This window comes from Echinops telfairi, unplaced genomic scaffold (assembly GCF_000313985.2).
Source record: "Echinops telfairi isolate 266 unplaced genomic scaffold, ASM31398v2 ScPeMD7_655;HRSCAF=1070, whole genome shotgun sequence".
In the NCBI taxonomy this organism is placed as follows: Eukaryota; Metazoa; Chordata; class Mammalia; order Afrosoricida; family Tenrecidae; genus Echinops; species Echinops telfairi.
The window spans coordinates 16,272,416-16,282,614 of NW_022104553.1; the positions used below are offsets into that span (position 1 = coordinate 16,272,416).

General features: G+C 51.3%; 1 protein-coding gene across 2 annotated transcripts in view; it reads right to left on the minus strand.

The window, feature by feature from the left end:
• LOC105979779 (zinc finger protein 28 homolog) overlaps window positions 1–9,937 on the minus strand; it is a 27,326-nt gene extending 17,389 nt beyond the window's left edge. The window contains exons 1-2 of one of the 2 annotated variants that reach the window (XM_045292308.1): window positions 8,600–9,937; window positions 4,981–5,000 (exon numbers count right to left, since the gene is read on the minus strand). In XM_045292308.1, coding sequence (XP_045148243.1) covers window positions 4,981–5,000; window positions 8,600–9,638 — 1,059 coding nt within the window. In that variant the 5' untranslated portion in view covers window positions 9,639–9,937. Of the gene's footprint in view, window positions 1–4,980; window positions 5,001–5,669; window positions 6,234–8,337 lie in introns of those variants that run through there. The other variant, XM_045292306.1, reaches the window with a different exon arrangement.
• Window positions 9,938–10,199: the final 262 nt, after the last annotated feature.

Consider the following 10,199-nt stretch of genomic DNA (forward strand, 5'->3'; position numbering starts at 1 on the left):
TTCCCACCCCAGCTGCCGCCTGCTTGCAGCGCCTCCCTTGTTGAAGGGCAGTGTCCCTGGAAAGAGGAGCTGAGGGAGGAGAAAGGAGTAGCTAGAAACCAGGCGTACAACATGCTCCCTGCCTGCTTCTTCTTAAGCCACAGCCACGCATCAGAAAGGGCTCCCACAAGCGGGTGGTCAGATGCTCAGGCACCAGCAGAAAGGCACGACAGCTGGGAAATGGTTAAACCTTCCTCCTAGAACAGTGGTTCCAACGTGTGGGTCGAGACCCCTTTGGGGGTCGAACGACCCTTTCACAGGAGTTACCCAATTTTTAACAGTAGCAGAATGAGAGTTATGCAGCAGCCACAAAAACAATCTTATGGTTGGGAGGCTCACCACAACATGAGGAACTGTATTAAAGGCTCTAGGCATTAGGAAGGTTGAGAACCACTGTCCTAGAGGGTGATCAGTATCAACTCCATGACAGTGGGGCTTTGTTTCTTTCACTTAGGGACGGAGCGATGGGGGGCTTTTCATTCCTTGGAGAACTTGGAAGAAGGGTGGCAGGTCCCTGGGTGGTGAAAACTTTTGTGTTTCACGATGACTCAGAATGGCTATGTGCTCTAAATCAACTAGATGGTGTACAGCTCAGAATGGCCGTGTGCTCTAAATCAACTAGATGGTGTACACCTCAGAGCTGCTGTGTGCTCTAAATCAACTAGCCTCAAACCAACAAGCAATCCAATGGTTGACGATTTGGTTGACAGAGGCACTGCGGAAGAAAAGCTTGTCCATCTGCTTCCAAACAGAATGCCCTGATCCCTGAAGCGTTCTGATTCATATCAATTCCCTGTGAAGGCGTCGAACAGTCCTGTGGGTTTCCGAGGCTATAATCTTCAGACAGAAGCAAACCATGCAGCCTTTTTCCTCCTGCGGAGGTGTGGGTGGGTGCGGATGACCAAGAAGACCCTATGAAGCAGTTCTCAGTTAACACAAGGTGTCGCCCACAGGCTAGGTTTATCTTATTTATGTATGTATGTATTTCTGGTTAGGGTGGCCCTGGGTAAGTCAAGGTCCCTCCCGGCACCTTTGCGGCTCTTCACACCATTTGAATTCTCCATTCGCCAGCCTTTCCACACCACTGGAGAACGTCAAGGCCGAGGTTTGGATTCTCCATTTCCACAAGCCTTGAAGACCCGAGAAGGTCACGGTTCTCCCCAACACCGCTGCTGGAGGCTTGGCTCAAGCCTGTGCTTCCAAACTTTTGGGTTCCCGGATCCGCCAGCCTGGACACCCCGAGAAAGGCACGGACCCCCTGCGGGCACCTCTGAGGCTCCCAACGTCGGGGCAGCCCGTTCCGCTCACCTGGCAGACCCAAGAACGGGAAGGCGGAGCTTCCAAACGCTCACCTGGCAGACCCAAGAACGGGAAGGCGGAGCTTCCAAACGCGTACACGCCCCCTGCCACCAACCTTGAGGACCAAAGACACCGCTGCCCATCACTTGGGCGCTCAGAGGCCGCCCAAGACCCCGCCGTCCCCGCCCTCCGCCCCGACCTGAATTCTTCCCTGCTCACTCGGCCCTCACCTCTCCTCTCGGGGCCCGAGGTCACTGCCCCTCGCTGGCCCTTGGCTGCGAGGCCGTTCCCGCGGCTCGGCCTTCCCCGAGCACGTCTGGCGGAGGCCGCAGGCGTCCTCCCGGCGGAGGGCCCTCGGCCGACCCTCGGCTTGCAGCGGCGGCCCGGGAGGGGGTCGTGCCCATGGGCGCGCGCGCCCGCTCTCACGGTCCCCATGCTACTCTCTCGCTCCCGGGGTCGCACGGACGCTGTCCCGGTCACGCCCTCCCCGGCGCTCAGTCACGCCCTGGGCTCGCCTGGCGGCCGGCCTCCCGACCGCACACCGCCCTCTTCTCAGGGTCCGTCCCTCCACCGGGCCCCGCCCCCGCCCCCGCCTCGGAACCAATCGGGGACGCCGAACGTCCGCCGGAAGTGAGCGTGCTCCGTCCGCCGCAATGGCCCCTGGGAAACGTAGTTCCAAACAGACAGGCTCGCGGGGCTAGACAGGTCCTCTCCGCCCCAGGCAGTCGCCCTCGGTCTGAGAGGATCGCGGCCTCCCGTCCTGCTCTCGATGACCATGGGGGACCTAGCTGTTAGCAGAGGCCTTCCCAACCTAGCGGACCGCGCCCCAGAAGCTTTTGGGAAGCGACACCCAGCTTGGAGGGCGGAGGCGTGCTTAAAGCGAGGGGGCGGAGCCTACGGCAGGGGCGGGGCTGAAGCTGACGTTTGTGGTGTTCAGGTGCTTGGATTACAGGTGCCAAGCTTCCGCACGCACCAACCGAGGGCGACCCACAAAGCCCAAGAGCCGGCGGGAGGAGGCAGCATTGGACCCTTTTATGACCTTAATGTGTCTAGGTCGGAGTCCACTCTTTTCCTTCCTTCCAAGCTGATTTTTTTTAACAGCTTGTATTTTGTATTCAATTTAATACCATTTAATACTCACCGGTGTGGGTGAGTTCTCAGAGCAAATTGGTTTTCCATTCAATTCGGACACATTTGGCTTTGTGACATTGGTTGCCATCCCCGGAATAGAACAGGTGGAATAGTACTCTTCACCGCCTTCCTTCCCTGGCTACGCTTCACCCCCCCCACCCCCTGTTCCAATCTCTTCTTGTTTCAGGGCGCTTTTGTGACTTCTGGCTGATTGTCCTAAGAGTACAGGCCTCCCTCATGCTAATAGTTCGCCTTACACACCGTCCTGGTTTTGTACCTGCCTTTGTACTTGACTGTTTGGTGTCTGAAACAGTCTCCTCCCAGAGCATTCCTCTGGGCTGTCAGCTCTTCAGAGACGAATGCCTGACCTCCTAATAAGAATACGCCAACACTCCTAGACCCTAAACCAAAAACAAAACTCCTCAAAGATTAGGGTACAAAGCAAAAGCAAGTCTTTTAAAAAAATACTTTTATTGGGGACTCTTACATCTCTTATCACCATCCATACAGTCATCCAGTGTGTCAGGCACATTTGCACCTACGCTGCCATCATCATTTTCCAACCGTTCTCTTCCCACTGGAGCCCGATATCAGCTCCCCATTTGCAAAAGCAAGTGTTGATCACTTTTAAAAGATTGAAACTATAAAAAGTATGTCCTCACACCAGAATAAGGGCATAGAGCTCGAATTAAAATCAGGAAAGGTGTGTGCCTGGGATGTATCCTTTCACCTTACTGATTCAATCTGAATACAGAGCAAATGATCCGAGAAGCTAGCCTGTTTGAAGAGCCCAGCATTAGCCCTGCATGGAAAGCTGCCATGCTCAAAGATGGCTGGGCTGAATGTCGATGGACAAGGATGACGATACCACCACCTCTCTAAGCATCCCTTTCTTCTACGACAAACTCGGCATAATAGACCCGTGTCCCTCCTTAGATGGTCAAGGGGTTGAAACAACATTCTTCAAGCAAACAGAAAGAAGCAAATGCGTCGTTAAGGGTAAGTGCTAAATAAGGTATCACGATATAGCTCTGAATGCCTTGGAGTCTGGGTGCAGGAATTAAGATGCCGATTGACTGCCTTCCCCGTTGGCATCTCTGACTTGGCTACTTAAAGGGCATCAGAAAAAGAACAACGCTTTTCCTATGGAGTGCATGCTGACGCATGGTGACCCCCAGCGTGTGCACAGGGGCTGCAGTAGCTGCGACCTTCTGCCAGTACATCACTTGGCACCTTTGGGTGGATTAGAACTGCCAAGCTTTCAGTGACTAGATCACGCGTTGGCACGACCCATGGACTCCAATGGATGTCTGTACCATGGCAATCCTCACTCGCACACGCACATTCCACCCTCCCTGGAAGCGGCTGTGGCACAAGTGGCCAGAGCTCTGGCCGGCTCCCCGAAGGCCTGCAGCTCCACCTCACCAGTTGCTCCGGGGGAGAAAGATGCAGCAGTCTGCCTCCCTCCAGCGAGAGTGCAGCCGTGGACACCGTGCTCGGTCCTAAGGCCTGGTTTTGCAGGCTGCTTCTCCCCCTGGCCTCCTCCTGGGAAGGACATCAACGGTCCGGTCCATCCAGATGCCCAGGCTGAGCTGAGCATCACAACACCCACCGCTTTCCCCACTCTCTCCCACTGTCCACAGGCGCCTCACCTAGCTCTCTATTCCCACTTCCCTTGTCCCGGCATCCTCACTCTCCTCCTGCCTCCCAGCAACGCACCCTTCCCCGTCTAATCACAGGGATTTAAAACGTGAATGGGGGCGTGCTATGCCTCTACCTAGACCAGCTCAGGGCCATTGTTTTTCCTCAGGACAAAAGCCCTCCAGAGGCTAGGCTCTGCACTGTACCCCCCCACCCCACCCCCAGCACAGCCCAGGTCTCTGCTCCTCCTCCTCCAGCCATGCAGTCCTGTTACTCTCAGAGAGGACATACTTCATCATGACCCTGGATTTCACCTTCTCCCTTCTGCTCTGTGACAAGATATATCCAGCCACAAGGATGCCACAGGGCTGCTTCACCCTTTGCACTGCATTCTGGGCCGGTCCCAGCACCAGTGCTAACTCCATAGGGTCATGGTTGTTCCTTGCTTGTCTCCTATAGGAGACTCTGAACTCCTGAAGGAAAGAGTCCCCACCTTGCTCAGGGCTCTGTCCCCAGCTGGTACTGGCTGGATGGCATGTTAAGGCAGCAATTCCTGGTCACACCGTTCCCTATCTCTGTCACTCACAGCTCTACATCACCCCAGTAGCCCCATGGGAGAAAGATGTGGCTCTCTGCCTCTGACGCCCTTCAGCCTGTGTGTTCAGCGCTGTCCCAGGTTCTGAATGAGTCTGACTAACCTGAGGAGCACCGTTTAGTAGTCACCACCATCTGAACATGGAGGAGCAATTCTGAGTGCTGAAGCCCTGTGGTCCATGTTTGCTTCCAATATTTGGCTGGTCCCCCTCACCTTACCTTACCTGCTTGCTGTCAACGAGTCTAGGTGCTAATCGCACTGGGAGCCTTCGTAGCCTTCTTGCCACACTCCCCACCTTCTCCCATGTCCACCTGGCCCTGGCCCTGGTCCTCTCAGTGGCTGCCCCAGTAGGAAACTAGCTATTTCTGCACAGGACTTGACCTTCTGCCAGCCTCTTTCCCATGGGTTGGGCCCTGCTCCATCCACAGGAGCTCACCTGTTTTCCTGCACTAACAGATACTCATGATCCCACAGTGTAGTGAGGCACAGGCATCTCTGACGGCCCACCTGTGTATATACCTTCTCTGGATATAGGCAAAAAACACATAATGAGCACCCAACGATGCTTCTCTCCACACTCGGCATAATTTCCATCTTACATTGCGCTACCAACCAACCCCCTGCCATCAAGTCAATTCCGAACCATGACCTTACTGCAAAACAACCACCCAAACAGTGACCAAGATTGCAAATCATTACAGGAGTGGCCAGCCTCATCTTTGTCCTGCAGAGCAGTTGGTAAGATTGAACTCCTGACCTTGTGGTTACCAACCCCAATGCCTAAAAAAAAAGGAACACAGCGTTAGGTTTGGATGAAGGCTTCAGAACGACCTGCCATAGGCAGGCGACGCAACCTTGCTTGCTGAGCCAGGGAAACTCGCAGCCCTTGCTGACGAAGATCAGGGACTGTCTGGAGGATGACTCAGAGTAAGGAGAAGCCAAGTCCTCGGAGTTGGACCGCTAGACAGGACCATAAACGGAGAAAAGACTGAAGTCGTCAGGGATTAATTTTCTTAGATCCATGACAGATGCTCATGCAAATAGCAGTCAAGACATCAAGTGACATGTTGCATCGGGTGAATTCGCTGCACAAGACCTCTTTAGAGTGTCGAAGGGCCAGGATGCCACCTTGAAGACCAAGAGGTGCCTGATCGAAGCCGTAGTCTTGTTTCTTTAATCACACCATATGCATGTGAAAGCCGGACAGTTCATAAGGAAGACCGCAAAGAATGGGCACATTTGACTTATGGTGTTGGCAAAGAATTTTGACTGTGCCTCCCACACCAAAAGAACGCACAGATCGGTCTTTGAAGAAGTACAGCCAGAAGGAAGGATGGGGCGGTTGTCTCACCTACTCTGGACATGTTCTCAGGAGAGATTGGTCCTTGGAAAAGCACGTCGTTCTCGGCAAGGCAGCTCAGCGATAAAGGGATGACCTTCCAGGAGATGGACTGACGCAGGAGCTGCGACCACGAGCTCAGACACAGCAAGGATTGTGAACATGGCACCGGGCCGGTAGTGTTCTGCTCTGTTGGAGAGAAGGTAGCTGCATGTGGGATGCAAAAGGGTTTTCCCCAGGTTGTCGCCCCCAAACATATGCCAAACCTAAGACACTGCTTGCGAGCGCACGGTGGGAGGTCAGCTGCTTAGTTTTCTCCCTGAAGGCATCCAGCCATATAGAGCAATCAGACGCTATTGCAGAGGTTCTCAATCTTCTGAATGCCGCGACCCTTTAATTCATTTCCTCATGTGATGCTGACCCCCAACCATAAAATTATTTTTGTTGCTACTTCATAACTGTCATTTTGCTACTGTTATGAATCATCATGTAAATATCTGATCTGCAGGATGTATTTTCATGGTTACAAATTGAACATAATTAAAGCATAGTGATGAATCACAAAACAATATGTCATTATATATTGTGAAATATTTATTTCTGATGACAAATCAATGAAATTTTGTCTCGAAGCATGGTGTAGCATGGGTAAACAGTCTTCACGCTGGGTACTTGTTCATAAGCGTATCTGCATGTGGGCAGACCTGCCTGCAGACAGATAGAGGAGCGGTGTCTTGGTTCCTAAGACCATGGGAAATAATGTTTTCCAATGGTCTTAGGCGACCCCTGTGAAAGGGTCGTTTGGCCCCCAAAGGGGTTGCAACCCACAGGTTGAGAACCGTTGCTCTGTTGCCTATTGGACAGACTCTGTCCTGCCATAGTGGGGCCCACTCCCTGCTGATACGGATAGTGGATTGCTTTCCTGAAGGAGAGCTCAGAGTAAGTCAAGCCAGCTCAGGAGACGCATAGTCACGACCCTATCACGTGCCTCTCCTGACCCACACGGTCCAGGTGGAAGTCAAATTGGCAGGTCAGAGAAGGGGTTCCAGGCTCACAAGACTGGTAGCCAGCAAATCAGGTCCTAAGAACTGAAGGTCAGATGAAGACAAGCCAGATGCAGGATGCAGATCAAGGGCGAGAGACCTCTGCCTACTCCCAAGGAAATGGTGTAGTGACTTGAATAGCCCTCTGGTGAGGCTTCATCTCAAGATACCTCCCGCTCCAACCCTGTCCCATTAGCATGAATGATTCATGGGTTTCCAAGACTACAGGATCTTGCAGTTTCCAGCCCAACTCGTAACCACTATACCACCAGGGCTCCTTGAACTACGGCTAGGAGGATCATCTTAAATCCATCACACCCCAAGTGCCTAGAGGTTTACTGGGGTTTGGCCAACAATGTAGCCTCTGCTTAGCATGCACTGAAACTCCAGGTGGAAGTCAGGTGATCGGCATAAGCCACACCACAAACAAGACAGCGTGTCGATGGTATCAGTTCTTGGATGGAAACCCTCCTGAAAGCCAAGTTCCTACAGGCCAATTACCTACACCTGATAAAACAAGTGGCCTTAATAGAAATTTATTTTCTCACACTTTAGGTAACTAGATGTCCAAATTCAGGGCGCAGCCTCTTGGTGGAGTCTGTTTGTCCCTCCCTCCGTTCTGTCCCCTCCAACAACAAAGACCACTCTGAGGATACAGGCTTCCGTAATACTAGTCAGGGGCGAACCTTCCCACCAGACCTTAGAACAGCTGAAGGTAGTGTGCTGCTGACTGTCTCATGGTGACCCTATTAGGGCAGAGCAGATCTGCTATCTCTATGGAAGCAGCCGAGGCCCACAGCCCAAAAGGTTCAAGTCAGAACCCACCAGCCTGTGCCGAGCAGAACGACGAGGCAGTCTTTCTGTACAGATTACAGGCTTGAAAAATACAGGGCATTTCTGCTCTGTCCTATAGGGTTAACGATAATCCCAATCAAGGGCCAACTTAAAACCCAGCCTTTCTAAGGAGAGAAGCCTCAGATCTACTGTGCAAACTTTCACTTCAAACCAAAAGTGGGCTTCATAAAGTTCTGGGAAAATTCCCTTAGTTTTACACACACACACACACACACACACACACACACACAAAATAAGTACACTGTTGTTAAATATGATCCTGGTATTTGTTACAAACAAAAACATTTTCCAACCTTTCCCTGCTTGACAACCATACACAAAAACAATTTATCTTTTTTTTTAAATATGTGTTTTCCATCTCGGGGTAAAAGACAACCTTTGAACAAACATCTCACCTGCATTACTTTGTCCTTCCTCAAGATGCAGGAGTTAAGGGTTATGAGCTCTCCCCATTACTTCTATTAATATGGCTGCATGTTAACATAGGTTCTCTGTACTTCCAGCCATATGGGTACTTGCTAACATAAGTTCTCTGATGATCAGTAAAGGATAAGGGCCGATGGATGGCTTTCCCACATTTGTGATATTCACACGTTTCTCCACACCGTGTCCTCTGATGCTGAATGGCTGCCGCCTCATGACGTAAGGGCCTCCCACATTCCTTATAGGGCTTTTCCACGGGATGAATGAGCTGATGTTGAATCAGCTGTGAGCAGTGACTAACGGCCTTCCCACACTCCTTACATTCATATGGTTTCTCACCCGCATGGATTCTGTAATGTACAGTCAGATGTGCCACCCGTTTGAAGGCCCTACTGCACACCTTACATTGGTAAGGTTTCTCCCCGGTGTGGATACTCTGATGTTGCTTCAGTTGTGAGCTCACCCTGAAGGCCTTCCCGCAAACCGTACATTCATAGGGCTTCTCACCCGTGTGGATTCTCTGGTGTCGGATGAGAGTTGAGCCCTGATTGAAGGCTTCCCCACACTCCTTACATTCATAGAGCTTCCTGCCAGTGTGACTTGTCTGATGTTGAGTCAGCTGAGAGCGATGGCTGAAGGCCTTCCCGCAGTCCTTGCATGCATACGGTTTCTCACCAGTATGGATTCTATGATGCACTTTAAGATGTGAGATCCGATTGAAGGCCTTGCCACAGTCCTTACACTGATAGGGTTTCTCGCCCGTGTGAATGCGCTGGTGTTCTATCAGCTGAGAGCTTCGACTAAAGGCCTTTGTACAATCCTTACACTGATAGGGTTTCTCGCCAGTGTGAACCCTCCGATGCTGTATGAAATTTGAACAAGAATTGAAGGCCTTCCCACATTCCGTACATTCATAGGGTTTCTTGCCAGAGTGAGTGTTCTCATGCTGAATTAGGCGTGAGCCATATTTAAAGGCTTTCCCACATTCCTTACACTTATAAGGTTTCTCATTAGTATGAATCCCTTCATGGTTAATAAGGAACTCCTCTGGCCAGAATTCTCTTCCACACTCATATCCAAAGGGTTTTTTGGCAGCGTGGATTTTCTGGTAAAATGTAATGGATTTCTGCTGGTGGAAAGGGGGCATTTCTTCACAACTGGTCCTCATGGAACTGAATTGTCTGTCTGGAGTTCCCTGCTGTCTGTCAAGCTGGCCTCCGTGCTCCCAGCTATCGTGGGAACACTCAAACACACAGCGTGTAAGGGTTTCCATGCCCTCCCACTGGGGTGACTCTTCTTCACAAACTTGTTGCTGCTCTGCCGTCAATAGCTCAGTGCCAGGCCCAGGTTCCACTTCTGGAAGAGAACAAAGAGAGCACGTACATATTTGGTTTTTTCTGTTCCAGGAAAAGGGCACTTCTGCAGTCAAAATGGAAGGCTGAGCCTCGGGATAATACCTGTAAGACCTCAGTCTTGGCTAAGCAATTAGAAAGCTGGGCTAACAGAACAAATGGAGGAAATAGGAACAAGACAAAGGAGGCAAACCAGAGAACCTGGAAGGATGCATGAAAACCAGATTGATGTACCAGTGTTGTTTCTGGCTTACTCCTTTCCCCGCATGCCCTCCGTGTGCTCAGGCAGGACATGGGCTAGCTACCCTCCCCAGGTAATTAAAAAAACCCATATATTACCTATGAGGGAAGATCTAAAATCTTTTTTAAGTCATACTGATTGGCCTTTATTATTGCACAGAAATCACCTTGCCTTGTTTTTTTTTCTTTTAAATCATTTTATTGGGGGCTCGTACAACTCTTATCACAATCCATACATACAT